General features: G+C 42.7%; 1 protein-coding gene across 3 annotated transcripts in view; it reads left to right on the top strand.

The window, feature by feature from the left end:
• ddx3xa (DEAD-box helicase 3 X-linked a) overlaps positions 1–22,973 on the top strand; it is a 67,084-nt gene that overhangs the window by 31,604 nt on the left and 12,507 nt on the right. For all 3 annotated transcript variants that reach the window (XM_078559736.1, XM_078559734.1, XM_078559737.1), the window contains 8 exons: positions 12,921–13,041; positions 13,288–13,488; positions 14,810–14,909; positions 15,229–15,364; positions 16,480–16,571; positions 16,660–16,758; positions 16,834–16,994; positions 21,901–22,045. In XM_078559736.1, coding sequence (XP_078415862.1) covers positions 12,921–13,041; positions 13,288–13,488; positions 14,810–14,909; positions 15,229–15,364; positions 16,480–16,571; positions 16,660–16,758; positions 16,834–16,994; positions 21,901–22,045 — 1,055 coding nt within the window. The remainder of the gene's footprint in view (positions 1–12,920; positions 13,042–13,287; positions 13,489–14,809; positions 14,910–15,228; positions 15,365–16,479; positions 16,572–16,659; positions 16,759–16,833; positions 16,995–21,900; positions 22,046–22,973) is intronic.

Raw genomic sequence — 22,973 nt, 5'->3', positions numbered from 1 at the left:
GGAGCTCATGGTATTGGGGGGTGATGTATTAGCATGGATTGAGGATTGGTTAACAAAAGACAACCTCAATTAATATGTCTTTTTCAGGTTGGAAAGATGTAACTAGTGGGGTGCCACAAGGATCAGTTGTAAGGCCTCAATTATTTACTCTACATTCTGCCCCCTCCTCCAAGTCATTAATGTGTCCAGATTTGCTGACAATACAAAATAGGTGGGAAGGCATGTGATGAGGACATAAGGAACCTGTAAGGGGATATGGATAAGTTGAGTGAGTGGGCAAAAATTTGACAGATGGAATTTCATGTAGGAAAGTGAGGTCATGCCCTTTGGTCGGAAGAATCAAAAGGCAGACTATTATCTAAATGGAAAGATTCCAAAAAAGTGCAGCACAAAGGGATCTGGGTGTTCTTGTGAATGAAACAAAATTAGCATGCAGGTGCAGCAAGTAATTAAGGGGGCAAATGTATTGGGGGTTGAAGTTTAAAAATAGGGAAGTCTTGTTACAATTGTACAGGGCGTTGGTGAGGCCAACCTAGAGTACTGTGTACAGTTTTGGTCCCTGCATTTAAGAAAGGATATACTGGCATTGGAGGCAGTTCAGGCGATTCACTAGGCTGATTCCTGAGATGAAGGAGACTTACCAAGAACAGCTTAACAGGTTAGGCCTTCATTCAATCAGTTTAGAAGGGGCGATTTATTGAAACGTACAAGATTCTGAGTGGGCTTGATGGGGTAGATGTTGAGAAGATGTTTCCACTAGCGGGGGAATCTTGAACTAGGGAGCATAGTTACAGAATAAGGGGACACTCATCTAAAACTGAGATGCAAAAGAATTTCTTGAGGGTAGTGAATGTCTGGAGTTGTGGGGGCTGGATCAAAGTATTTAAAGAGGATGTAGATAGATTTTTGAAATATCGGGGAATTGAGGGCTATGAGGAGCTGGCATGAAAGAGGAGTTGAGGCCTGGAGCAGATCAGCCATGATATTGAATGGTAGGACAGGCTTGATCTCGTGTTCTTATAGAAGACAAAAAGCAACTCCTTACACTGCTATACTAAATTTCTACACTTTCAGTTCTGAACAATCCACTTAATTTTGCAATATATGATCATCAATGCTGCAGCTCAGATGACAGAGGGTGAATAGAACCAAAGTATTTGTAGGATACTGATTTTTTTTGAAAAATATACTTTATTCATAAAATATCTGGAAAAACATTACAAAACGTTTCAATCACCATCACAAAAGTACAAGCAGATTCAACTTTTACACATGGATCACGGGGTGCATCAATACAATCAATGAATATTACAATCATTTCAATATGGTCAATGCAGACAATCAGACAATGGTATTGGAGTTATCAACATACATCATGTTGCATTCTGAGGTGCTTCAATACATTTAGTATTCACTGCATACATTCATTTTAAGCTGTACAGCCTGAGGGGCTCTCAACAGTTCCCAGCTCCTTGGTGCACTATGGCAGAAAGGACTTGGACAGCGACCTTTCCCCATTGCGCCTTTGCGGCAGCTGCCCCAAACTTTAGTGCGTCCCTCAGCATGTAGTCCTGGACCTTGGAATGTGCCAGTCTGCAACACTCGGTCGGGGACAACTCTTCACCCTGGAAGACCAACAAGTTTCGGGCAGACCAAAGAGCGTCTTTCACTGAGTCGATGATCCTCCAGTTGCAGTTGATGTTTGTCTGTGTGTCCCCCGGGAACAGCCCGTAGAGCAGAGTCCTGTGTCACAGAACTGCTCGGGATGAACTTCGACGGAAACCACTGCATCTCTCTCCCAGACCTTCTTTGCAAAGGCACAATCCACAAGGACGTGAACGACGGTTTTGTCCCCACTGCAGCCACCTCGAGGGCAACGTGCTGGAGGGGTGAGTCTCCTGGCATGTTGGAAGGATCTGACGGAGAGGGCCTTTCTCACCACCAGCCAAGCTGTTGCTTGTTGGAAAGTTCTGGCAATGAGGCATTCTGCCAATGACTTTTGACAGTCCACTTGGGAAACCATCCCACAGGATCCACCCTCCTTTTCCCGCAGGGCCTCTAAGTCGTTACGTGCTGACCACTGCCTGATGGACTTGTGGTCAAAGGTGCTTCTCGGCATAAATGTCTCCACGAGGGACAGGTGGTATGGCACGGTCCAACTACTTGGAGCGTTCCGCGGTAGCGTGGCCAGACCCATCCTTCGCAACACCGGGGACAGGTAGAACCTCCGCACGTAGTGACACTTGGTGTTTGCGTACCGAGGGTCTACGCACAGCTTGATGCAGCCGCACAAAGGTGGCCATCAGTGTGAGGGCGATGTTGGGCACGTTTTTCCCACCCTTATATAGAGGCTCGTACATCGCATCCCTGCGGACACAATCCATTTTCGACCTCCAGATAAAGCAAAAGATGGCTCGGGTGATTGCCATTGTGCAGGAGTCTGGAATGGGCCAGACCTGCGCCACGTACAGCAACAGCGAGAGTGCCTCACACCTGATGACCATGTTCTTATCCGCAATGGAGAGGGAGCGTCGCTCCCACATGCCCAGTTTTCTTTGCACCATAGACACTCCTTCCAGTTTCTAACGCATGCCCCGGTCCCTCCGAACCATATCCCTAGCACTTTTAGGCCGTCAGCCCTGATGGTGAAGGGGACAAAGGATCGGTCAGCCCAGATCCCAAAGAACATGGCCTCGCTCTTCCCACGATTTACCTTGGCTCCCAAGGCCAGTTTGAACTGGTCGCAGATGTGGATCAGTCTCTGCACCGGCAGCAGATTCGAGCAGAAGATGGCGGCATCATCCATGTACACGGAGGCTTTGACCTGAGTGCCTCCACTGCCTGGGATTGTCACTCTTATGCCCAAATCTTTCCTGATGGACTCTGCAAAGGGTTCTATGGAATACACAAACAGGACGGAAGAGAGGGCAGCCCTGCCTGACTCCAGATTTAATAGGAAAGCTATCTGATTCCCACCCATTGATTGAGACTGTGCTACTGATAGTGTAGAGCAGTTAGATCCAATTGCGAATTCCCTCCCCAAACCCCATTTTGGAGAGCCCATCCACCATGTAGGTGTGCGATATTCTGTCAGAGGCCTTCTCCTGATCCAGGCTGATGAGTCAGGTGTCCACACCCCTGTCCTGCACATAGCCTCGCGCTGCTCAGGGATACGATATTCTGTCAGAGATCTTCCTGCTGGGCACAGCGGAGGTCTGATCAGGGTGGATCACCAATTCCAGAGTGGAATTGACCTGATTGGCTATGACCTTGGACAGAATCTTTTAGTCCACATTCAACAGTGAAATGGGTTGCCAATTTCTAATTTCCTCCCTTTCCCCCTTGTGCTTGTAGATGAGGGTGCTGATGCCTTTCCTTATGGATTCTGACATGCTGCCGGCCAGAAGCATACTCTCATACGCTTCTGGCAGGTCTGGGCCGATCCCGTCCCAGAGCCGAATACAACTCCGCCGGCAAGCCGTTGCTTCCGGGAGTTTTACTCTTCTCGAAGGACTCCAGGGCCTTAGTCAGTTCGTCAGGAGTTAGTGGTTTGTCCAGGCTCTCCCGTGTACTGTCGTCTAAGACCTCCGTGATAGAGGACAGGAAGGACTGGGAGGCCGTGCTGTCTGTGGGCTTCACATCATATAATGCGGCATAAAAGGATTTGCTGATCCTCGATGTCGGACTGCGATGACTTTACTGAGCCGTTTGCCTTCAGGCTGCTGATCACAGAGCGCTCTGTGTACCTTATTTGGAAGAAGAAACGTGAGCACGCCTCATCCTGCTCCACGGAGCGGACTCTGGAACGGAAGATGATCTTGGAGGCCTCCGAGGCACAGAGCGAGGCTTGCTGGCTCTTCACCTCTTGGAGTTCCTCCTTGACATCGACTGCAGTCGGAGCAGGTTCTGCATGTTTTTCTGGAGTCGGGACATTTCCTTCTGTTCCTTTCTAGCTTTCTGGTTGCCTTTTGAGGATGAAAAACCTCTTGATGTTTCCCTTGATCGCTTCCCACCAGTGTGTCAGGGACTCGGGGGTGGGTGGGTAGGTTTCACGGTTCTCCAACCTTTGTAATGTCTCTTGAGCTCCTCAATGTTCTCTGGGGTCAGCAGTTGCACGTTTAGCTTCCATGCCCCCCTGCCCACCTTCTGGTCTTCCTCTTAGTGACAGTCAGCCAGTAGGAGGCAGTGGTCAGAGAAGAACACCAGCTTGACATCGGTGGATCTGACTGCGAACGCACAGGACACAAAAGGAAGTCTATCCTGGAATGGATGGACCCGTCTGGCTGCGACCGGGTGTATCTACGCTGCGCTTCGTCTGCAGGGTTGCTGAAGACATCTTGCAGCTTGGCATCCTTAACTGCTTCCATTAGGGATCTGGATGTAGTGTCCAATCTGCAGCTGCAATCTCCAAAGAGCAGCTGCCCTTGTCATCCGTGTCGGATGGGAGAAGCCTCTTGCCACTTGTCTGGGAAGTGGCTTGGTCCCTTCTTAGTCCGTACTTCCTTTTGGCTCTCTTCACCAGCTGCCACTCCCCCTGCTGATTTTCTGCTGCTGCTTCCTCCATTGATTCGCTCTCCTGAGTGGGAGGTTCAGGGGGTAGTGCAGTTGATTGGCTGTCAGCTGCCTTAATCTTTTCCTCCACCTTGTCTCTCTCTGTGCCCTCCTTTGACCCATTGTTCTCACTGGGGGCCTTGGTGGTTGGAGCGTTGCAAGTGTCCTTTGTAGTAGTGACACGAAGCATTTCATCTGCTTCCCCCTCGTTGGCTTTGGCTGCCTGTGCATAAATGAGGCAGCGTTTGGGGCAGGTCCCGTAGAGGTGGCCTGCCTCGCCACACGGGTTGCAGCACTTAGTCTGTTTGCAGTCCTTTGTCTGGTGCCCTTCCTGCTTGCAGTTCTTGCAGAGGACGGCACTGCAATTGCCCGCCACATGACCAGACTTGCCGCATGAGCGACAAAGTTTGGGCTGCCCAGACAAGGTAGCCACGGTTTCCCCCAATAGTGAAGCTGGAAGGAGGGTGGAAGATGGCTCCCTTACCATTGGTCTTGAACGTGACCTTGACCTGGCGTTTGCTTGTCCAAATCCCAAAGGCGTCTCTAATCTCGGTGCAGCTCCCAACCTTGTCAATGTACCTGGCGAGAAAGATGAACACATCGGCGGCAGGGACGTGAGGGTTGTAGAGATGCACCGTCACCACAACGTAGGATACTGATGCTAAGTTTAAATGTGACTGACACTGCAACATGACATTAGGACCTTGATTGCAAACTTTGGCTTGGTTCCCTGTGTGCCACTTCAAATTCAGTTTAATAACCTGTAAGGTATTTTGGTTAAAGTGGCACTTACATGTAGCAGCTCCTGGAAGAAAATGTAAAATAATTTGGTGTTGCCATCAAATAACTCATTTTTATGATGTGGAAAGGTTTGGAAACCATGCTAATTTTCTAAATGAAAGCTGCTCCAATTGCCAACTCTAATATGCTGAAGCCAGGATTATTGTGTACTGGGAGCATTAAAAGGACAGTGCAAGTTCTATCTTAATCCATTCTGAATTCCTGTGTTTGCAGCCAACCACTGCTCTTTGGATTGACAAAAGGAATAAAAATAATATATCTATTAGTGATATTCAGGATGCTGCATCTGTGTAGCTGTAATTTTTGTCATCTACATTTGAACTATGCCTGATGTTTCAAATTTTCCACATGTTGATTAATTCTGAATCGGTAATCTGCATAGTTCAGTCCCTACTTACTACTGCCCTGCACTTTTCAAATTTAAGCAGTAATTCAAGCTGGATTTGGTTCCATAACTAGTATAGGCACAAGTTCCAAATGACATTTTGTAAGTTTGGCTTTGTCAGCAGAAGGACAGGTCCATTTTAGAAAATAAGTTGACAACTGGCCTGACAATTAACTTTTCCAGCATAAGGAACTGCTATATAGAATGCACCTTGTCACAATTAGTGCCTAGACTGGGTGAAGGTATAAGCAAAGTTAAGGAGAAATATTGGTGTCTGTGCTTAATTTACAGATCTATAGGAACAGTGGGACTAATTGGGTAGCTTTATAAGCTGGCACACAGTGGTTCGAATGTGCTGTGATTCTGAATCATACAGATTTAGAAAGAAAATAGTTGTGGGAAGCTGTCCAAGGATGTATGATGTAGCTCAGTAAACCCAGATTGTTTTGTTGAGGTACCCTCTGGTCATTGTAGCCCATTTACTGCCTTGATTGAAATCTGTTAATTCAGAGCAAATAAGGAATACAATTTGGCATGTAGCTGTTCCAAATCAAATTGTAGATTCACTTGCTGAATTATCAGGTGATCCAGTGGTGCTGATAATACCCTGCTAATGTAGAAAGGGGAGAAAGTACTTTAGTTCCTGGTGGTTTGGCTTGCATAAAGTAGAAGTTAAATTTGTTAGAAATTGTTTGAATCATATGGGTAAAAGGTGCCAAAAAGGTGTATGAACAAGGCCCAACAGGTAGTACTGACACCAAGGAGCTCAACTGCAAGAATCCTCCAGATGAGCATGCACTTTCACTTGTCTAGAGCTTAATTAGGCTGGAGCTGTAAATGTATTTGTTAGGTTGTTTCTATAAACTGAGTTTTGCAGTCTTTAATGTCTTGATGGGTCCCATTTACCACAAATTGGTAACCTCCCTTCGTTGGTGAGATGGAACTGATGAATAAACTATTGGTATTGTTTTTCCTCTGTACTTAAGTGCTCACATCATATTAACTTGTCTGCTTCTACATTTGAGTAGAACCCTTTTCCATTTACCATGAGCAACATTGCTCAGGCGTTTCAAAGTGTAATGAAATGTAATTGGTGTTCTGCTGGATGCAGCTAGCTAGTGATATTTGGATGTTGCATGAAACATTCTGTAGACTGCATCAGATCAGCATGAATGTAAAATATATTTAGAACATTGCTTTCTTGGGGTAGCTAGATCAGTAAGACCTACTCCATGAAATGTGATTGTTTCACATTTAGTAAATGCAAACTTGAAAGCAGTAATAAGTTATGGCAGTTTAAATATAGTCAGATTAAGTGCTTTTTACATTGTTTTCAGTGCTGTTTTTGGTAAGAATTGATGTCCAAATCAACTGGTACAGATAGCAAGGGATTTGATTAGAATTGCTGACAGCTTAGTGGGTGAAATTAATTTAATTTCGCTTGCAGTTTTGTCGTGACATTTATTTGCTAAAAGCAGCTATCTTGATTTCAATAAGCTATTTTGTTTCAAATATTGAACCTGATAGGAAACAGCAGCAAAATTAGCATCCTAGTTGTGCATTATCAAATGTGCAAGAGTGCAGTTTGTGCTGTTAAGATGCAATCTCAGTTGATTAAACTTTTTGTTGTCGAAAGCTAACACTCATGCAAACTAAGATTCACCAAGCTGGGATTCTGGACATGGAGGAAATGGTTCAATGAATGGGTGCCATGATGGAAGAGACAGTCTGGTAAATGGTTATGACCATGATCGTTGTCTCAACAGTAGAGGAATCGGTCAAAATGACACGTGGCCATGGAGGTTATTAAAATCGAACATTCAATCCTGGTGCCCAGCAAAGTGCTGGATCAGGTGTGCAAAACTAACCTTTTGTGGTATATTATGTCAATGTTGGATCAGATCAACTGTAGAATTAATGAGGAGAAATGAGGTTTTTTCAAAACTCATCAAACATGCTGAAAACTTTGCAATCTTGCATTTTATGTATTTCCCACCTTTTACGATCTCCTTTGCCAGTAATTTGTGCATAGAGCTGTAGTCTGGATTTCAGCTGATTCCAGTTATCGTGTAATATGTTGCAGTGATGGCGATTTGCATTGATATAATATATGTAACAATGAGAAATAGCAGGGTATTTCACAGCATAATCACGCAATTAACACCAGCCCATGAGATTAGGGCAGGTGATTAAGCTCCAGATTTGGGAGAATTCCAGAGATTGAAACATGGACACCTGAATGCAACAGATGTACAAAAGGTCAGAATTGGAGTGTTGAAATCTTGGGGGTGATGTGAGGCAACATGGAAATTTGAAAACCTGGCTGATCACTTTAAAATCAAGGCATTGGCTCCTAATTTAGCAATGTAGGTCAGCAGGACTTGTATGGTATTTCAGAACTTTGATTTCAAAACTCAGTTGGATCTTGTTCATAGATGGCAGTCACTGCTGGCACTGTTTAAAAATCTGCCAAGTTTGGCCTCTGAAGAGTGCAAGTAAAATCATTGCCAGCATGAAAGCTAGGTCTGAGAGCATTTTCGGTAGAAACAGTTAGAATTGATTGCCATAACCACTGACTACATTAGGGAGGGTCTAGTTCCTTGACTGATTTTTAGTTGTTGACCAGAATGTTCCAGAACAGTGGGTGTTGTAAAGCCCACACAACCCCTGCCAATCATGCATCTCACATGTGTTCATGTATTGGCTGTTCCTCACCTTCATCAAATTATTTTTTGCTTTACATCAAGCTACTATCTTTTAATGATACTGTTAAAATTGTCTGTAGGAATGGACATCAGATAGGAAATGGAGGGGTTGACTAAGGTAGATTGTTTACACCATTATGTTGGCAACTGTTCTCCAAGGGATAACTTGTGTAGAGAGAATAAAGGGGTGAAGGAAAGGAGGTTGAGACTCCAAGTGACTGCGGCTGTAGGAAGAAGATTGCTGGAATTCCAGCAATGACTGGCTAAGTAAAAATGAAGCCTGCTGAGCTGAAAAGTGGAGATGTTGGATGGTGAAGTCCATACCAAAGCTGGCAAGTCACTAGCAGACCATGTTCAGTTTCAGAGGATGTGTGGCTTTTGATTTAGACTTTCCCTGCTGTAGAAGGAATGGAGATGGTGGGGGGAACCATATTTTATACACTTTTTTAAAAAAAAAAAATAAAAATCTGTTCTAAGGAACTAATCCCAGTGCCCTAAATCTCTTCAGAAGCCCCTCATTTTGCCTCTAGTAAACTCCTCCGCTCAATTCTTTTGCATTTTATTTGGAATCAAATTTCAACCTTTCCATATTTGGTCCAAGCACCAATCAAAACCTGTAGTGTACAGCTGAATTCTTGGCATATTGCGAACACTTGTTTTTCTGGAGGGTAACTGACTAAGGACAATAACTGTTAAATGTGCAAAATGATTTTTTTTGTACTCGTATGGACCAATTCTTGGTACTGACATGTCACATCACAGCTACAGAATAGTTAATGAGGGGATCTTCTGTAAAGCTTGCCACAGGTACCCAGGTAGCTGTTTATCACACCGATAAATCACCCAAAGGCAAATACCTGTAGAAGGAACCAAATTATGTAACTTGTTTCTAGGCATGTGCCAACTTAGCCCAGTGTTTAAGGCCTGTTGCTCTTTGCAAAATTCATTGATATATTGATTTATTTTTGCCCATCAGGTTGTTCCTAAGCCCATAAATTGAGTTGGCATTGGGATTTCATATTTAATCTATAAACTAAACTAATCTAATAAACTGAACTAGACCCCTAATGTAGTCAGTGGTTATGGTACAATGGTCATGGTAGTTGCAAGTGCAAAACCCCATTATGGTAAGATGTGAAATTTTGTTTTTCTCTCGTCACTCGTACAAGCTGTATGCTGTCTTGAGGCTTCTGCTTTAGTTAGTGTTTGTATCTTTATCATATGCTTCTGGGGAAGTTAAAATCGGTTAATTCAATCTGGGGGCTCCACAAATATCCCCATCCTCAATGATGGGGGAAGCCCAGCACATCTGTGCAAAAGATGAGGCTGAAGCATTGGCAACAATCTTTAGCCAGAAGTGCCAAGTGGATTATCCATCTCTGCGTCCTTCGGAGGCCCCCTGTATCTCAGATGCTAGCCTTCAGCCAATTCGATTCACTGCACATGATATCAAACAGCTGAAGGAAAATTGCCTGGGTATGTCCTGGCAATAAAATGCAAGACTAACCCAATCTGGCCATTTGCTGCCCCATCAGTTTGCCCTCAATCATCAGTGTTGGAAGATGTCAACAGTGCTATCAAACTGAATTTGGGTTTTGTGAGTTCACTCCTCCAGACCTCAGGACAGCCTTAACCCAAACATTGACAAGAATGACTGCCACTAACATCAAGGTAGCAATTGATAGTACAGCATCTAAACCATAGCAAAATTGAAGTCAGTAGGAATCTGGTGGAAAATTCTTGATCTTGAGTCATACCTGGCACAAAGGAAGATGGTTGATTGTAAGAGACTAATTTCTGCCCTGGACATTGCAGCAACAGTTCCTTGGGGCAGTTGACTAACTCCAAGAGAATTGACTATCACCTGTGACATTCAATGGTATTATTGTTGCTGAATCTGCCACTATCAACACCTTGGGTTACTATTGACTAGAAACAACTGGACCAGTTGTAGTGTGGCTACAAGATTAGTTCACAGGCTGGGTATTCTGTGGTGTGTAACTCCTCCCTGACTTCCTGGAGCCTGTCCACCATCTACAAGTCATGGGTGCTATTGAATACACTCCACCTGCCTGGATGAATGCAGCTTTCACACTAAAAGCTCAACACCACTCTAGATGCAGCTTGCTTGATAGGCACCCCATTCACCACCTTGAGCGTTCAGTCCCTTCACCACCAGCATGTTAGCTGTACTGTGCACCAGCTACAAGATGCATTCCAGCTAACCAGGGGAGGTAGTGGCATAGTGCTGTTGTCACTGGACTAGCATTCCAGAGATGCAGGTTAATTCTGAGGACCTGGGTTTAAATCCCACCACAGCAGATGGCGAAATATGAATTCAAAAATCCAGAGTTAAAAGCCTAATGACCATGAAACCATTGTCAATTGTTGTAAAAACCCATCTGATTCACTGATGTCCTTTAGGGAAGAATCTGCTGCCTTTGTCTGGTCTACATGTGATTCCAGACCCGCAGTAAGTTGGTTGTCTCTTAAATGCCCTCTGAGCAAGGGCAATTAGAGATGGCTTAGCCAATGACACATCCCATGAACAAAAACTTCCAAATCTGTAGCCTCTACCATCTAGAGGGGCTGCAAGCACACAGGAATACCACAGGAAGCCTGCAAGTGACTCTATCCTGTCTTGAAAATGTATTTCCATTTTTCTCATCATGGTTGGATCAAAATCCTGGAACTCCCTACTAGATATGGTGTGGGAGCATCTAAACCACAGACTTGAAGTTGGTCAAGATGGCAGCTCACCACCTCCCTGAAAGGCAGTTGGGGATGGGTAATAAATGCAGACCATTCCAGTGATGCCCACAGTGAAAATAGCTCATTAAAAATACAACTTGTATTTGGCTATTCTGAGAAACATGTCCTTTTTGGTCAATTAACATTAACGTGGATTCTATCTTAATCATTATTTTCAGCTTGTGGGGTTACTGAAATTTGGTAGGTTTTGGCTTAGTTTGGGTTTATGAAGGTTTTTCCTACTGTACTTTCAAAATAGTTTCTAGTTCCTTTGAAACTTGCCTAAGTTGTTAAAGCTGACTATGTAGATGGAACAGTTTGCCACTAAACGTTCCCACTGAGTTGGTTGCTGTATCCATCTTGGGAAGAAACAATTGATCAAAACTGATGTACATTCTGTAGTTTTGAAAAGCTACCCTGACAGCTGTTTGAATGCAAGAATCTTTATCTATTGGTTCAAACTGAATGTCTTGGTACTATGCTCAAAGTTCTTAGTGAAAACTACCGGAATGTGGAAATATACTTGGTTCTTTCCTGACAGTATATTTTCTGCTAGTCTTACATAACGCCTTGCTAAAGAACCATGGTGCAGAATGCAACTAGTGTGTGGAGGGCAAAATCACATGATCAAAGATGACTTTCTATGGTGCTAAGCTCAAGGCAAATGGGACATCTCTCTAATGTAGAGGTTGAGAATAGCTTAGAACTGCAGTATAGTCTCTACTCAGACAACTTTTAAATTGTAGATCTGAATCTCCCCAAAAATGCAAACTGGCTTAGTTTTAAACAGTATATAAAACCTGCAAACTTTGCTCAAGCATTTGAGGGTCGGAAGTAGTGAAGTTTCCTTTTTTTCTTTTCATCCTCCTTTTCCTCCCCTTTCCCATCACGGATTTCAGTCAGAAGGTAATATTTAATTCCAAGTTGACAGCTTTGAAGTGGATACTTGTTGCTTTTTTTACAGAATGCAGTTGATAATAGAATGTTGCACGAGTTATAAGCTTAGCTTAATTCCCACCTGGACCAGAAAGTTATCCCCTTGCAAACTGGCTGTGAATTAAACCTTGAGCACATTTTTCCAGTAAGTGGCTTTAATTTGTACTTCTGCCAAGCTTTTTTTACATGGACTTTTCTCCAAAACATGTTAACAAGTACAAGGTGAGAAGTTTTGTAAAATATCCTCAATGCATATTTCCTGCTACACAACTAGCCATTGGGCAACCTTGTGTGATACTATGCTTATAAGGCAATGAGCACTCTGCTTTCGGAGGCATAAAATATAAATGAAAAGCTTGTATTTGAGACATTGGCCTGTTCTTGGTTGTAGAGCTTGTAGTTCTGGTGGTGAGAATTGTACTTGCCCTTAAAAGAATATTGTGGAATAGATACTAAATAGGCATTGAAGTAGGAATTCCAAGTGTTCTGGAAGAGATTTGAAGTCAATGGTGAAACATCATCTATCTTTGGCACAACAGAAAAGTTGACACTTGGAACTCAATAGAACTGTTGAAATATAAAATGCCTCGTATTTGTGGGCATTTTGGGCACCTAAATCAGCACAGTGGCTCATCAGATTTCAGTGACCATGTCTCTGTAGACTGTGGAAGCCAAGAATTGGTTTTGTTGTCTTCCTGCCCCCTCTGGGAGCACTTGGCTTAAATTTGGCACTTGCTTTGAAAACCAGCTCAATAGCAGTGATTTAATTGTGAACTTGTTTAAAATAACAGGCTTTGGCTATGATAAAGATGGAGGATGGAGTAACAAGGAAGTCAGGGATCCATACAGCAGTTTTGGATCGCGTGCTGATCGGGGAAAATCTAGCTTCTTCAATGATCGAGGAAGAGGAAGGTAAGCTGAACTTGATTCAAGTGAACTTTTGTATCCTGCTCTACTAATTTCAAAGTATAATTTTAGTTAATGCTTCTGTATTTGGCTTGTTTTTCCTACACTTGAGTAGAATGGCTATTCTTATTGGTGAATGAAATGGCTGTGTGTAGACTTGTAATGGTGCTTCATAAGTTCGACCTGGTTGTTTTCTATGTTGTCTTGCTGTTACTCAATGAGCATTTTCTGCTGGAATGTTATTTCCATCAGGTATGAGGACCGTGGCAGAGGAAATGCTAGTGATAGTGCTTATGATCACTTTGGAAGCCGCAATGACCGTGGAGGATATGGCAGAATGGATCGTGGCGGATTTGGATCTCGTGAAGGTGGTGGAAATAGCCGTTGGGTAGAAGACAAACGGGATGATGATGATTGGTCAAAACAGCTCCCACCAAATGAACGTATGGAACAGTAGGTGTTGAGTTCTTAACTACTCGAGGGCAAATTTTTGAGAATTTTATATCTGTATGTATGCCCTGGCAACTTCTATCAACTGGTTGGAGGCGGAGAAAGGTTGAGAGTTTCAACAGAATTTGTTGGACAGTTGCAGGACTGGAGGAGGTTCGAGACTGGGAGAGGGTGAGGCTGTGAAGGAATTTTAAACAGTACAAACTTTGAATTGACTATGTTGAGAATTATTGCAGGTCATGGAGGATGGTAGCATGAGTGATCAGGATTTGGTGAAAGTATAGAGGTAGTGGTTTGTAGTGTGGGCTAAAGATGCTTTCAGTTTTCCTAGTCTTTAAGTAGAGGAAATTGTGGGTAGTCCAGGACTAGATATCTGGCTGACTGTTAAATAGTACAGAAGCAGTGGATGGGTCAAGAGCTGAAGTCAATTTGTCTGAAAGCTAATACAGCCTTGGGTGATGTTGCCAATGGTCAGCATGACTGGGGACCCAGGACAGATCTTTGGAGTGTGGGGAAACTAGAGATGCTGGGTTTGGAAGGAATGCATTTGGAGGTCTGCATATGATAGGCAAGTGTAGAATGAAGTGAGTTGGATAGTAGAATGTGGATGTTTGAGGGTGGCCTGTAAAGGTTGCAGAGATGGGGAATAATCTGCAGTTATCCCTGTTTATGAAGCATTAGCATTTGAGATTTCCCTACGTTATAAAAACTATCAATTTGGAAACATTTCCCATTTTGGTGTTTACACTGACTGGAGTATTTAAGTCTCGTAATTCTTACCTAGCACATCTTGGGCTCAACTTCCATTGGAGGCATGAGGTTCTTGAGGCAGGCTGAAAAGGGCATGCCATTCAACATTGCAGCAGCAACAAGATTTTAATACTAAACAAGAGGTTCAGCCGCTAGTGTATTCTATCCTAATTGAAATTTGCAGAGGTCCAATTTGTTTCCCTCCCTGAGCTGGGCTTTAATTACCAAGAGTCGACCTGAGCCCTAGAAGGGCCCTAAGGAAATTTTTGGGTAGTCAAGCTACCGAAGAACGATCCAAGTCAACCACTGTGACATGATCTGTGGCGGAAAGTGACCTTTCTTCCCCCACCTGAACACCCTAAAACTTTAGCAATTGGTAGGGAGAACTTTAGGAGAGGCTGTAGCATTTTCCTCTTTTGTAGCAGCTGAAGGAAGAGGGATGGGATCGTCCTAGTTTTTTATGGTAGGTACCCTTGCTGCAAGTGTTGAATGCATGTTGGCTTGCAGCAGTGCTATAATCGGAATAAAGTTAAGACTGCCTTTTTTTCCTGAAAAATGTGTCTTCTGTGTTTAGGGAGTTATTTTCTGCAAGCAACACGGGAATCAACTTTGAGAAGTATGATGACATTCCTGTTGAAGCAACTGGTGCAAACTCTCCTCCTCATATTGAAACTGTAAGTTCATTCCTTGAGGACTAATGCTTTCACATTTTGCCTTTTTTAAAAAAAAAAATCCATTGAGATTGTGTTGCAGATATAAATTTGGGTTGTAGTGCAATAGCAGCACCCATGAAGAACCAGAATACACAAGAATTGTTGAGGTCAGGGGAAGTGAAGTATAACCAGGTTTTACCATAATGGCTAAACTGAAGTAGCATTGGGAGGTGTCACCTTCATCGTCCATAATGTTCAACGTCCAACAAAATTTGGTTCAAAACAGTGGACAGAGGCAGATACATTAATCCAGCTTTCATCTTGAATTATGCTGTTTTAGTTCCAGGATGTAAACATGGGAGAAATAATAATGGGCAACATTGAGCTGAGTCGCTATGATCGTCCAACCCCTGTGCAGAAACATGCGATCCCCATCATTATATCGAAGAGGGATTTGATGGCATGTGCTCAAACAGGCAAGTATAATTCTTGAAAGTTGGTAGAACATGTAGTAGTAATAATTTAATGGTATAATTTGTGGCCACCGCAATACTAATTTGACACATTAGTTCTTCATTCCTTGTACACGATTTTTGGCCACACTTGTGTAAATAAAATTGAATGCTTTTTAATGTTTGGTTAGAAGTTTTGACTAGTCTTGTACCTCAATTGAATCTGCAATTTCACTTTAGAAATGTAGAAACAGCTTTTTTAGTTACCATTTGAGAACAGGGGGAAGACCTGTTCTCGACCCTCATCTCTCCTCTCAATGCCCCCCCACCCCCTTCACATAAATTGACCTAACCTGTATCTCCTGCCTGCCTTGATTCCATATCCAATAAACCATCGCATAACAAATCTTTTAACTCTGGTTTTGATTTTCCAATTGTCCTAGCCTGCAGGTGAATGGACAGTTTTGAGGTTCGGTGCTCAGATCTGAACCTGGTGCTCTTAAATATTGTCCAACTCTAGCTTTATACAGCAGCAATATCACTTCTGCTCAGATCCACTTGGTTGAAATAAAAGCTAATGCTCAGTTTGCATTTTTTGTTCTTTTTGCACCTTTCCTCATTCTGACTTCTGTGCATGGCCCCATAGACCTCTGCTACCACAGTTCCCAGCCTGTGAATTTAGAAAATAATGATTAGGCTGCCTTGGGTCCAAAATTGTGGCAGATGGAATTCCAGCAAAAGGTAATCAAGTTTTGCTCAGTTCTATCAAGCCCCTTTGGCACCTTCTGCTCTGTCTGTGCTTAATTTGTACAACCTAACCTGGTGTTAGCAAACTTCAGTATACAACAACCCATTCCTTCAAAGCTTTACACAAATGATCAATTGAGGACCCAGCACAAGTTATAGATACACCATTAGGTGCATTGGAGCACATGCCCATTATTGCTTCTAGCTCCTACCCTTTAACCAATTCCCTCAATAGGTTACTCTCCAATTCATGCACTTGGGCTTTCTAATGAGCTATATTTGTAGAATGACAGATCAATAAGTCAAATAGAGGATTAGTGTAATTTTTTCACACTTGAAGCAATTAGACTTGCATTATTTAATAATCAAAGATTCCTCATGTTACCCTCTAGGCTCTGGAAAAACTGCAGCATTTTTGCTTCCCATTCTTAGCCAGATCTATGCAGAAGGCCCTGGTGAAGCCTTAAAGAATGCAAAAGCGCAAGTAAGCAATCTTAATTTTTTTTCAAATTCAGAAGCAGTATTCATTTTATTATTTCTGTACCCTTATTAGCGCATGTCTATTCCAACAGGATTCCTCTAAATATGGTCGTCGTAAGCAATATCCAATTGCTTTGGTTTTAGCACCTACCAGAGAACTTGCAGTACAGATATATGATGAATCCAGGAAGGTGAGATTTTAAAATACCACTGCTATTCATAATTTTAGCAGAATATGGTTTACATTTAAAATTTTTTATTTGCAGTTTGCATATCGTTCTAAAGTTCGCCCTTCTGTGGTTTATGGAGGAGCCGACATTGGACAACAGATCAGAGATTTGGAACGTGGATGTCATCTTCTTGTAGCCACTCCTGGACGTTTAGTTGATATGATTGAGAGAGGAAAGGTTGGATTAGACTATTGCAAGTATGTTGAAGTCTTTATATAAAATGGCTTGTGCTTTTGGTCTAATAGAAAACTGAATTTAATACTCCAGTTATGCACTTATTGAGTAAATGATGTATTGCCTCTTTTTTTCCCCCCCATTGGGCAGCAAGATGTTGAATGAGAAGCTTCTAACCACTTCTCCTGACTTCTGTTATCTGCATATTGATATTGTGCCAGAGTTCAGATCATATCCACTATTTAAAAAAAAAAATCAAAACTGTCATATTTGGAATTCGGACTCCCTTTTTTGCAGGTCCATACTTAGAAAGACGAAGTTGGTATTAATTTATCGAGCCTCTACATTGTGCATTGCTGATGAGTTTTCATCTCCATAGTTGATCGGTGAATCCCTGCCTCTTGTTTGAAGAGAGGTTTCATTGGTAGCCTTCTAGTATGGTGTACTTGTTTTGAATGTTTTAATGAGGTAGAGGGGGCTGATGAGGCAACGCAGCTGGTATCATGCACAGGACTTTCAAAAGGCATTTAAAGTGCCACATGAGCTTGCCAAAGTTGAAGCCTACGGGATAAAAAGGGGCAGTACATGGATGAAGTTGGCTGAGTGACAAGAAACAAGCACCGTGGTGATTTTTTTCTTTAAAGATTGGAGGAAGGTATACACATTCCTCAGCAGTTGGCATTAGGACCACTGCTTTTCTTGATATACTAATTTAAATTTAGCATGTGCAGGCCTTCCAAAATTACAATTTAGTTCTCCAGCAACTTCCATAATATTAGGCTGACTGGCATGTAGTTTTAGTTTGTCTTTCCACTTTCTGGGAAGTGGTATAACACAAGCTACCCTCCAGTATCCAATAAGGATTTTAGAAGATTGTGACTAATGCCTCTATTTCTACCTTTGCCTCTCTTTAGCAATCTAGGACATTTCAACTGGTGGCCTATCAGTAAGGTTGTCATCCATCAGCCCATCCACTGATATCCAAAAGATACCAGAGGATATTGATGTGCCCATGAAATTAGAGGAAAATGGTTTATGATTTGACTAGGAGACTAAATTTTGTAGTGTCAGCCATAGTTCAGTTGCTCTTGCCCACACTTGGTACAGCCAAGCCACTTAAGGTCCCTTTCAGTTTCTACCTGTTTTGAGTTCCTCTTGGTTTCTGGTATATGGGACATGGGGAGCAGGGGTAGGCCATTCAGTCTTTTGAGCCTGCTCTGCGATTCAAGAAGATCATGGCTGATCTGGTTGTAGTCTCAATTCCAATATGCCATCTGCCCCCCCCCAAACCAAATAACCCTTGACTGTCAAAAGTCTAACTCTTGCATAAATTCAGTGACCCAGCCTCTTTGCTATTTGAGGAAGAGAATTCCACTTACAAACAACCCTTTGACAGAATTTCTCCTCAACTGTGTTAAACAGTAGGCCTCTTGTGGAAAAGACTAGAACTAGGGGACAGTTTAAGAACAAGTATAAACACCCTTTCAGTATCTACCCTACCAAATCTCCTCAGGATTTTTGTTTCCATAAGATTTCCTCATTTTTCTGAACTCCAATAGGTATAGAACCATCCTCCTTTGGCCTTTCTCTGTCGGTAAGCCCCTTATCCCAGTAATGAGCTGAGTGAACCTTTTGAACTACTACTCCAGTGGAGCTGGGTGGGGAGGGATGGTGAGCTGCTGATGGAACTTGGTGCCTTGCTCCCTTTCTCCCCCACCTTGGCTTACATTCACTTCACCACACCCCCAAATCTGCAACTTCCCATCCCTGCCTTGTGCTGCTGCTTCTAGATCTTGGACCTTGCTTTCTCCCCTGCAACCTAGGCCTCTTACCAAGACTCAGGCATCGGAACATGGCAGTGGCTGACCCAGAGTGCAGCATGCACCAGGGCAGGGCTGGATTTTTGAAATCTCCCCATGGACTGGATGAAAGTGTGTAATGAGCTGGATCTGGCCCCTGAGTTGGGGGTTCCCCACTCCTGCACTAGAGGACCAATATTAGCTTTAGTTTTCCTATTTAAATTTTTGTCGGAACTCTTACTAGCTGCTTTTCTATTACAGCTAACCTTCTCTCGTCTTTCCCTGCTTTTTGTCATAATCTTCTGACCCACGACTAATCTTTGCAGATTTATACAGTTTCAATTTTATACTTACCTTAAAACTTATTCAGCCATGTATGATGCATCCTTCTGTCTGTCTTTGCTACTGGGATAAATGTTCAACTATCTCAAGTCTGCCACTGCATCTCAACTGTCCTACCTTTTTAACCTAGTTTCCCAATTCACTAGCTAGATCTGTTTTCATATCCTAATTATCTTTATTTGTGTTTAAAACATTAGTCTTAGATCCACACTTATATCATGTTGTTATCACTGTCACCTAAAGGCTCCTCTACAATGAGATTATTGATTGCTCTTGTCGTGTTGCTCATTACCAGGTCCAGTGTAGCCTGTGTCCTGCTTGGGTCTAGAATGTAGTGCTCTAGAAATTGTCCTGAATGCACTATGAATTATCTTCCAGGATTCCGTTACCAATCTGATTTCCCCAATCTGCATGTAGATTAAAGTCACCCATGATTAAATGGAGCATGTAAGAAAGGTACCATAATTTTCCTGGATACCCTGTCCTACCATATAACTCTTTCTGGGGGACTTTTTAAAAATTATTCCCACAAGTGACCTTTATCTTTTTACTATTTATCAATGCCCAAACTTATTCTACATGTTCTTTCAAGCCAAAGTGTATTCTTACTACTGTACTATCTTTTTTGAAATGTCAAATACCCTCCAATATTCAGGTCCCAGCCTTGGTCACCCTGCAACCCTGTCTGTGGTGGCTATTGGGTCATATATATTTACATCTAACTGTTAACAATTAACCCATTTTATGAATGTGGAATGCATTCAGATACAAAGCCTTTAACTCTTAACATTTTGGCCTTAAGCTTGTACTTCTTCCTGCTGTATGGTTATCATTGCCCAGATCGCTACCCTGCTCTATACCTGTTACCTTTCGATTTACTACATCTCTTGCATGATCTCTCTTCTCCTGCCACTGTCAGAGGGAGTGAATGTTGAAGGTGGTGAATAGGGTGCCAATCAAGCAGGCTGCTTTGCCTTGGATAATGGTGAGCTTCTTGTGTTGGAGCTGCACTCATCCAGGCAAGCTGCGAGTATTCCATCACACTCCTGACTTGTAGATGGTGAACAGGCTTTGGGGAGTCAGGAGTTGAGTTACCCGTCACAGGATTCCTAGTCTCTGACCTCTTGTAGCCACGGCTGGCTCAGTTTCTGGTCAGTAGTAACCCCAGGATGTTGATACTGGGGATTCAGTGATAATGCCATTGAATGTCATGGGGAGATGGTTATGTTGAGATGGTTAGGTTGTCCCTTGTTGGAGATGTCATTGGCACATGAGTGGCAAATAACATTTGTGCCACAGCCCAATCCTGAATGCTGCATATGAATGCTGACTGCTTCAGAGGGGTCAGAATGGTAGTGAACACCATAATCCTCAGCAAGCATTCCTACTTCTGACCTTTTATAAAGGGAACGTCATTGAAGTAGCTGAAGATGGTTGAGCCTAGGGCACTAACATGAGGAGCAGTGTCCTGGGACTGAAAATTGTTGACTTTCAAACAACCACCTTCCTCTTGTGCTATGTATGACTCAACCAGTGGAGAGTTTTCCTCTGGATTCCCATTGACTTCAGTTAAATGTTGCCTTGATGTGAGTGATTGCCCTTGACTTCACCCCTGGAGTTCAGCTCTTTGTCCATGTTTGGATCAAGGCTGTAATGAGATCAGAGCAGCGTGACCTTGTCAGAACTCAGCGAGCAGGTTATTGCTAGGCAAGTGCTGCTTGATAGCATTGTTGACCATCATTCTTGATTGAGAGTAGACTGGGGTAGTAATTGGCCAGGTTGGATTTGTCCTGCTTTTTGTGTACAGGAACATACCTGGGCAATTTACCACATTGCCAGGTAGATGCCAGTTTTCTAACTGTACTGGAACAACTCAGCAAAGGGTGCAGAAATTTCTGGAACAAGTCTTTGGTACTATTGCTGGAGTGTTGTCAGGGCCCCTGTTGTATGACTGAAATATGGATGACTTACAGCTACCAGAAAGCATATTAATTTCCATCTTCCATGTCTATGATGTGTTTGGGTTATATTCTGGCAGGACAAAATCACAAATGCTGCAGTCTTAAAGGCAGAGCTCCCAAGTCTAATCAAATATAAACTTCTGTGGATCAGGCACATCCATAGCATGAAATATGGTTGCATACCCTTTCTGTATGATGTAGCTGCAGCCAGGTGGTTAGTGGGGTCCCCAAGGCTGTGCTTCTAGGATGCTTGAAACTGACCATGAAGCCTCTCAACACTGACTGTCATCCAGGAGTCAGCAGCTGGCAAAAGAGGAAAATGGTGTGGCTACAGCTTGGCAGCGTGTGCCAGTGCCAAAGATGACAACACTTGCCAACTTCATATGTAGAAGCTGCCTCCAGGATTGGCTTTCACAGCTGTCAGCAAAAGTGCACCAAATAAAGATACCCCACATAAATGGAATGTTTGTCCATAATCTCTTGTGGATGGAAGGATGCCAGCTACTGGCCCATTGCTGAGTTGGCTAATGCTGAAAATGGACTTTGGTTGCAAGGAAAAAATTAGCAATGCTAATTAGCTTTTAGTTCCTCAATGCTATTGATGTGAGCGCTGCATGATATCTTAGCATCATATTACTTAGCTGCCCATAAGAGTCTAACTTGTGACCCTCTGAGTAAGTTTTAGACAAGTAACTTGTCATTCAGACCACTTCTCAATGTTTGGCCTGCAAGGGGGAGGGATTTTGTATAGCTTCATAGAAAATGACAGAAATTTAAAGCTTCATGCTTCAGTCTAGAGTTGAATATCCTTGCCCTTTTTTCTTTAGATATCTGGTGCTGGATGAGGCTGACAGGATGCTTGACATGGGATTTGAACCACAGATTCGCCGCATTGTTGAGCAGGATGCAATGCCACCAAAAGATGTGCGGCAAACTCTAATGTTCAGTGCAACATTTCCAAAAGAGATACAGGTTTGTGATATTGCTGAGACTGTCACTTAAGTGTTACACTCTTTGAGAATGAAAGTTAGTTGTATGAGCATTTTATCTTCCAAGTGGCACCAGGATAAATGGGCTGATAGATGTTATGATCTTGCTCTGCTTTGAGCAGTCTCAGTTTCACCAGGAGAACAGGAGGGTTCTATTGTTCTGGAGCTGAAGATGCCCTTGTAGGGTGGTTTCTGTATTGTGCTTCCACCTCTAATGTTGCTGTTGCCACTTAAGATTATTTATCCATTTAAAATTATTTGTGTACAGTTCTGAGAATGGCGCTATCCAAAACATCTGAATGATACCTAGAAAATACAACCTTGTAATTGTACTTTCTGCATGTAAATAAATTCTTTTAAGATCTGATTGCTTAATCTTTGCAGGCAAAATCATTGCATTGCTTGGTACAATGATTTGGCAGTTGTAAGCTTTCATCCTTTGTTTTGAGTTTTACTTTCATTGGGAAATGAATCTCTTTTGAAAGTGATTAATATCTAAGATCAAAATGGCTCCTTTTATCCTCCGTAACTGCAAGCAAGACGGATAAACCCATGAAGTTAGTTTAGATATACCTTAAGCTACAACTTGCCAGAGTTGTATTAAACTTGATTGAGACGAAGGTTAACTAGGAACAACAATGGTATTTGAAAGGTAGTGTAAGGAAACATATACTCAGAACAAGCATTTTGGTGACCCAGTTTTCAAACACTGATACACTACCAATCTTTGCACACCTTGTTATGCTTCCCATCTAAGAATTTTGAGCAAATGACTTGATTTTTCAAGTAAACCTCATCTAGGAGTGCCCAAAATGTTCTTCGTTTGGCATCCAACCTTCCTGCTTGTGACTTCCTGTTTTGACACCTTTGCTGTACTTGGATGCAACCATGTCCCTAAACAAAACTGCACA

The sequence above is a fragment of the Cetorhinus maximus genome, chromosome 16 (assembly GCF_964194155.1).
Source record: "Cetorhinus maximus chromosome 16, sCetMax3.hap1.1, whole genome shotgun sequence".
NCBI classification, from domain to species: Eukaryota; Metazoa; Chordata; class Chondrichthyes; order Lamniformes; family Cetorhinidae; genus Cetorhinus; species Cetorhinus maximus.
This window is presented reverse-complemented; position numbering and strand designations above follow the sequence as displayed.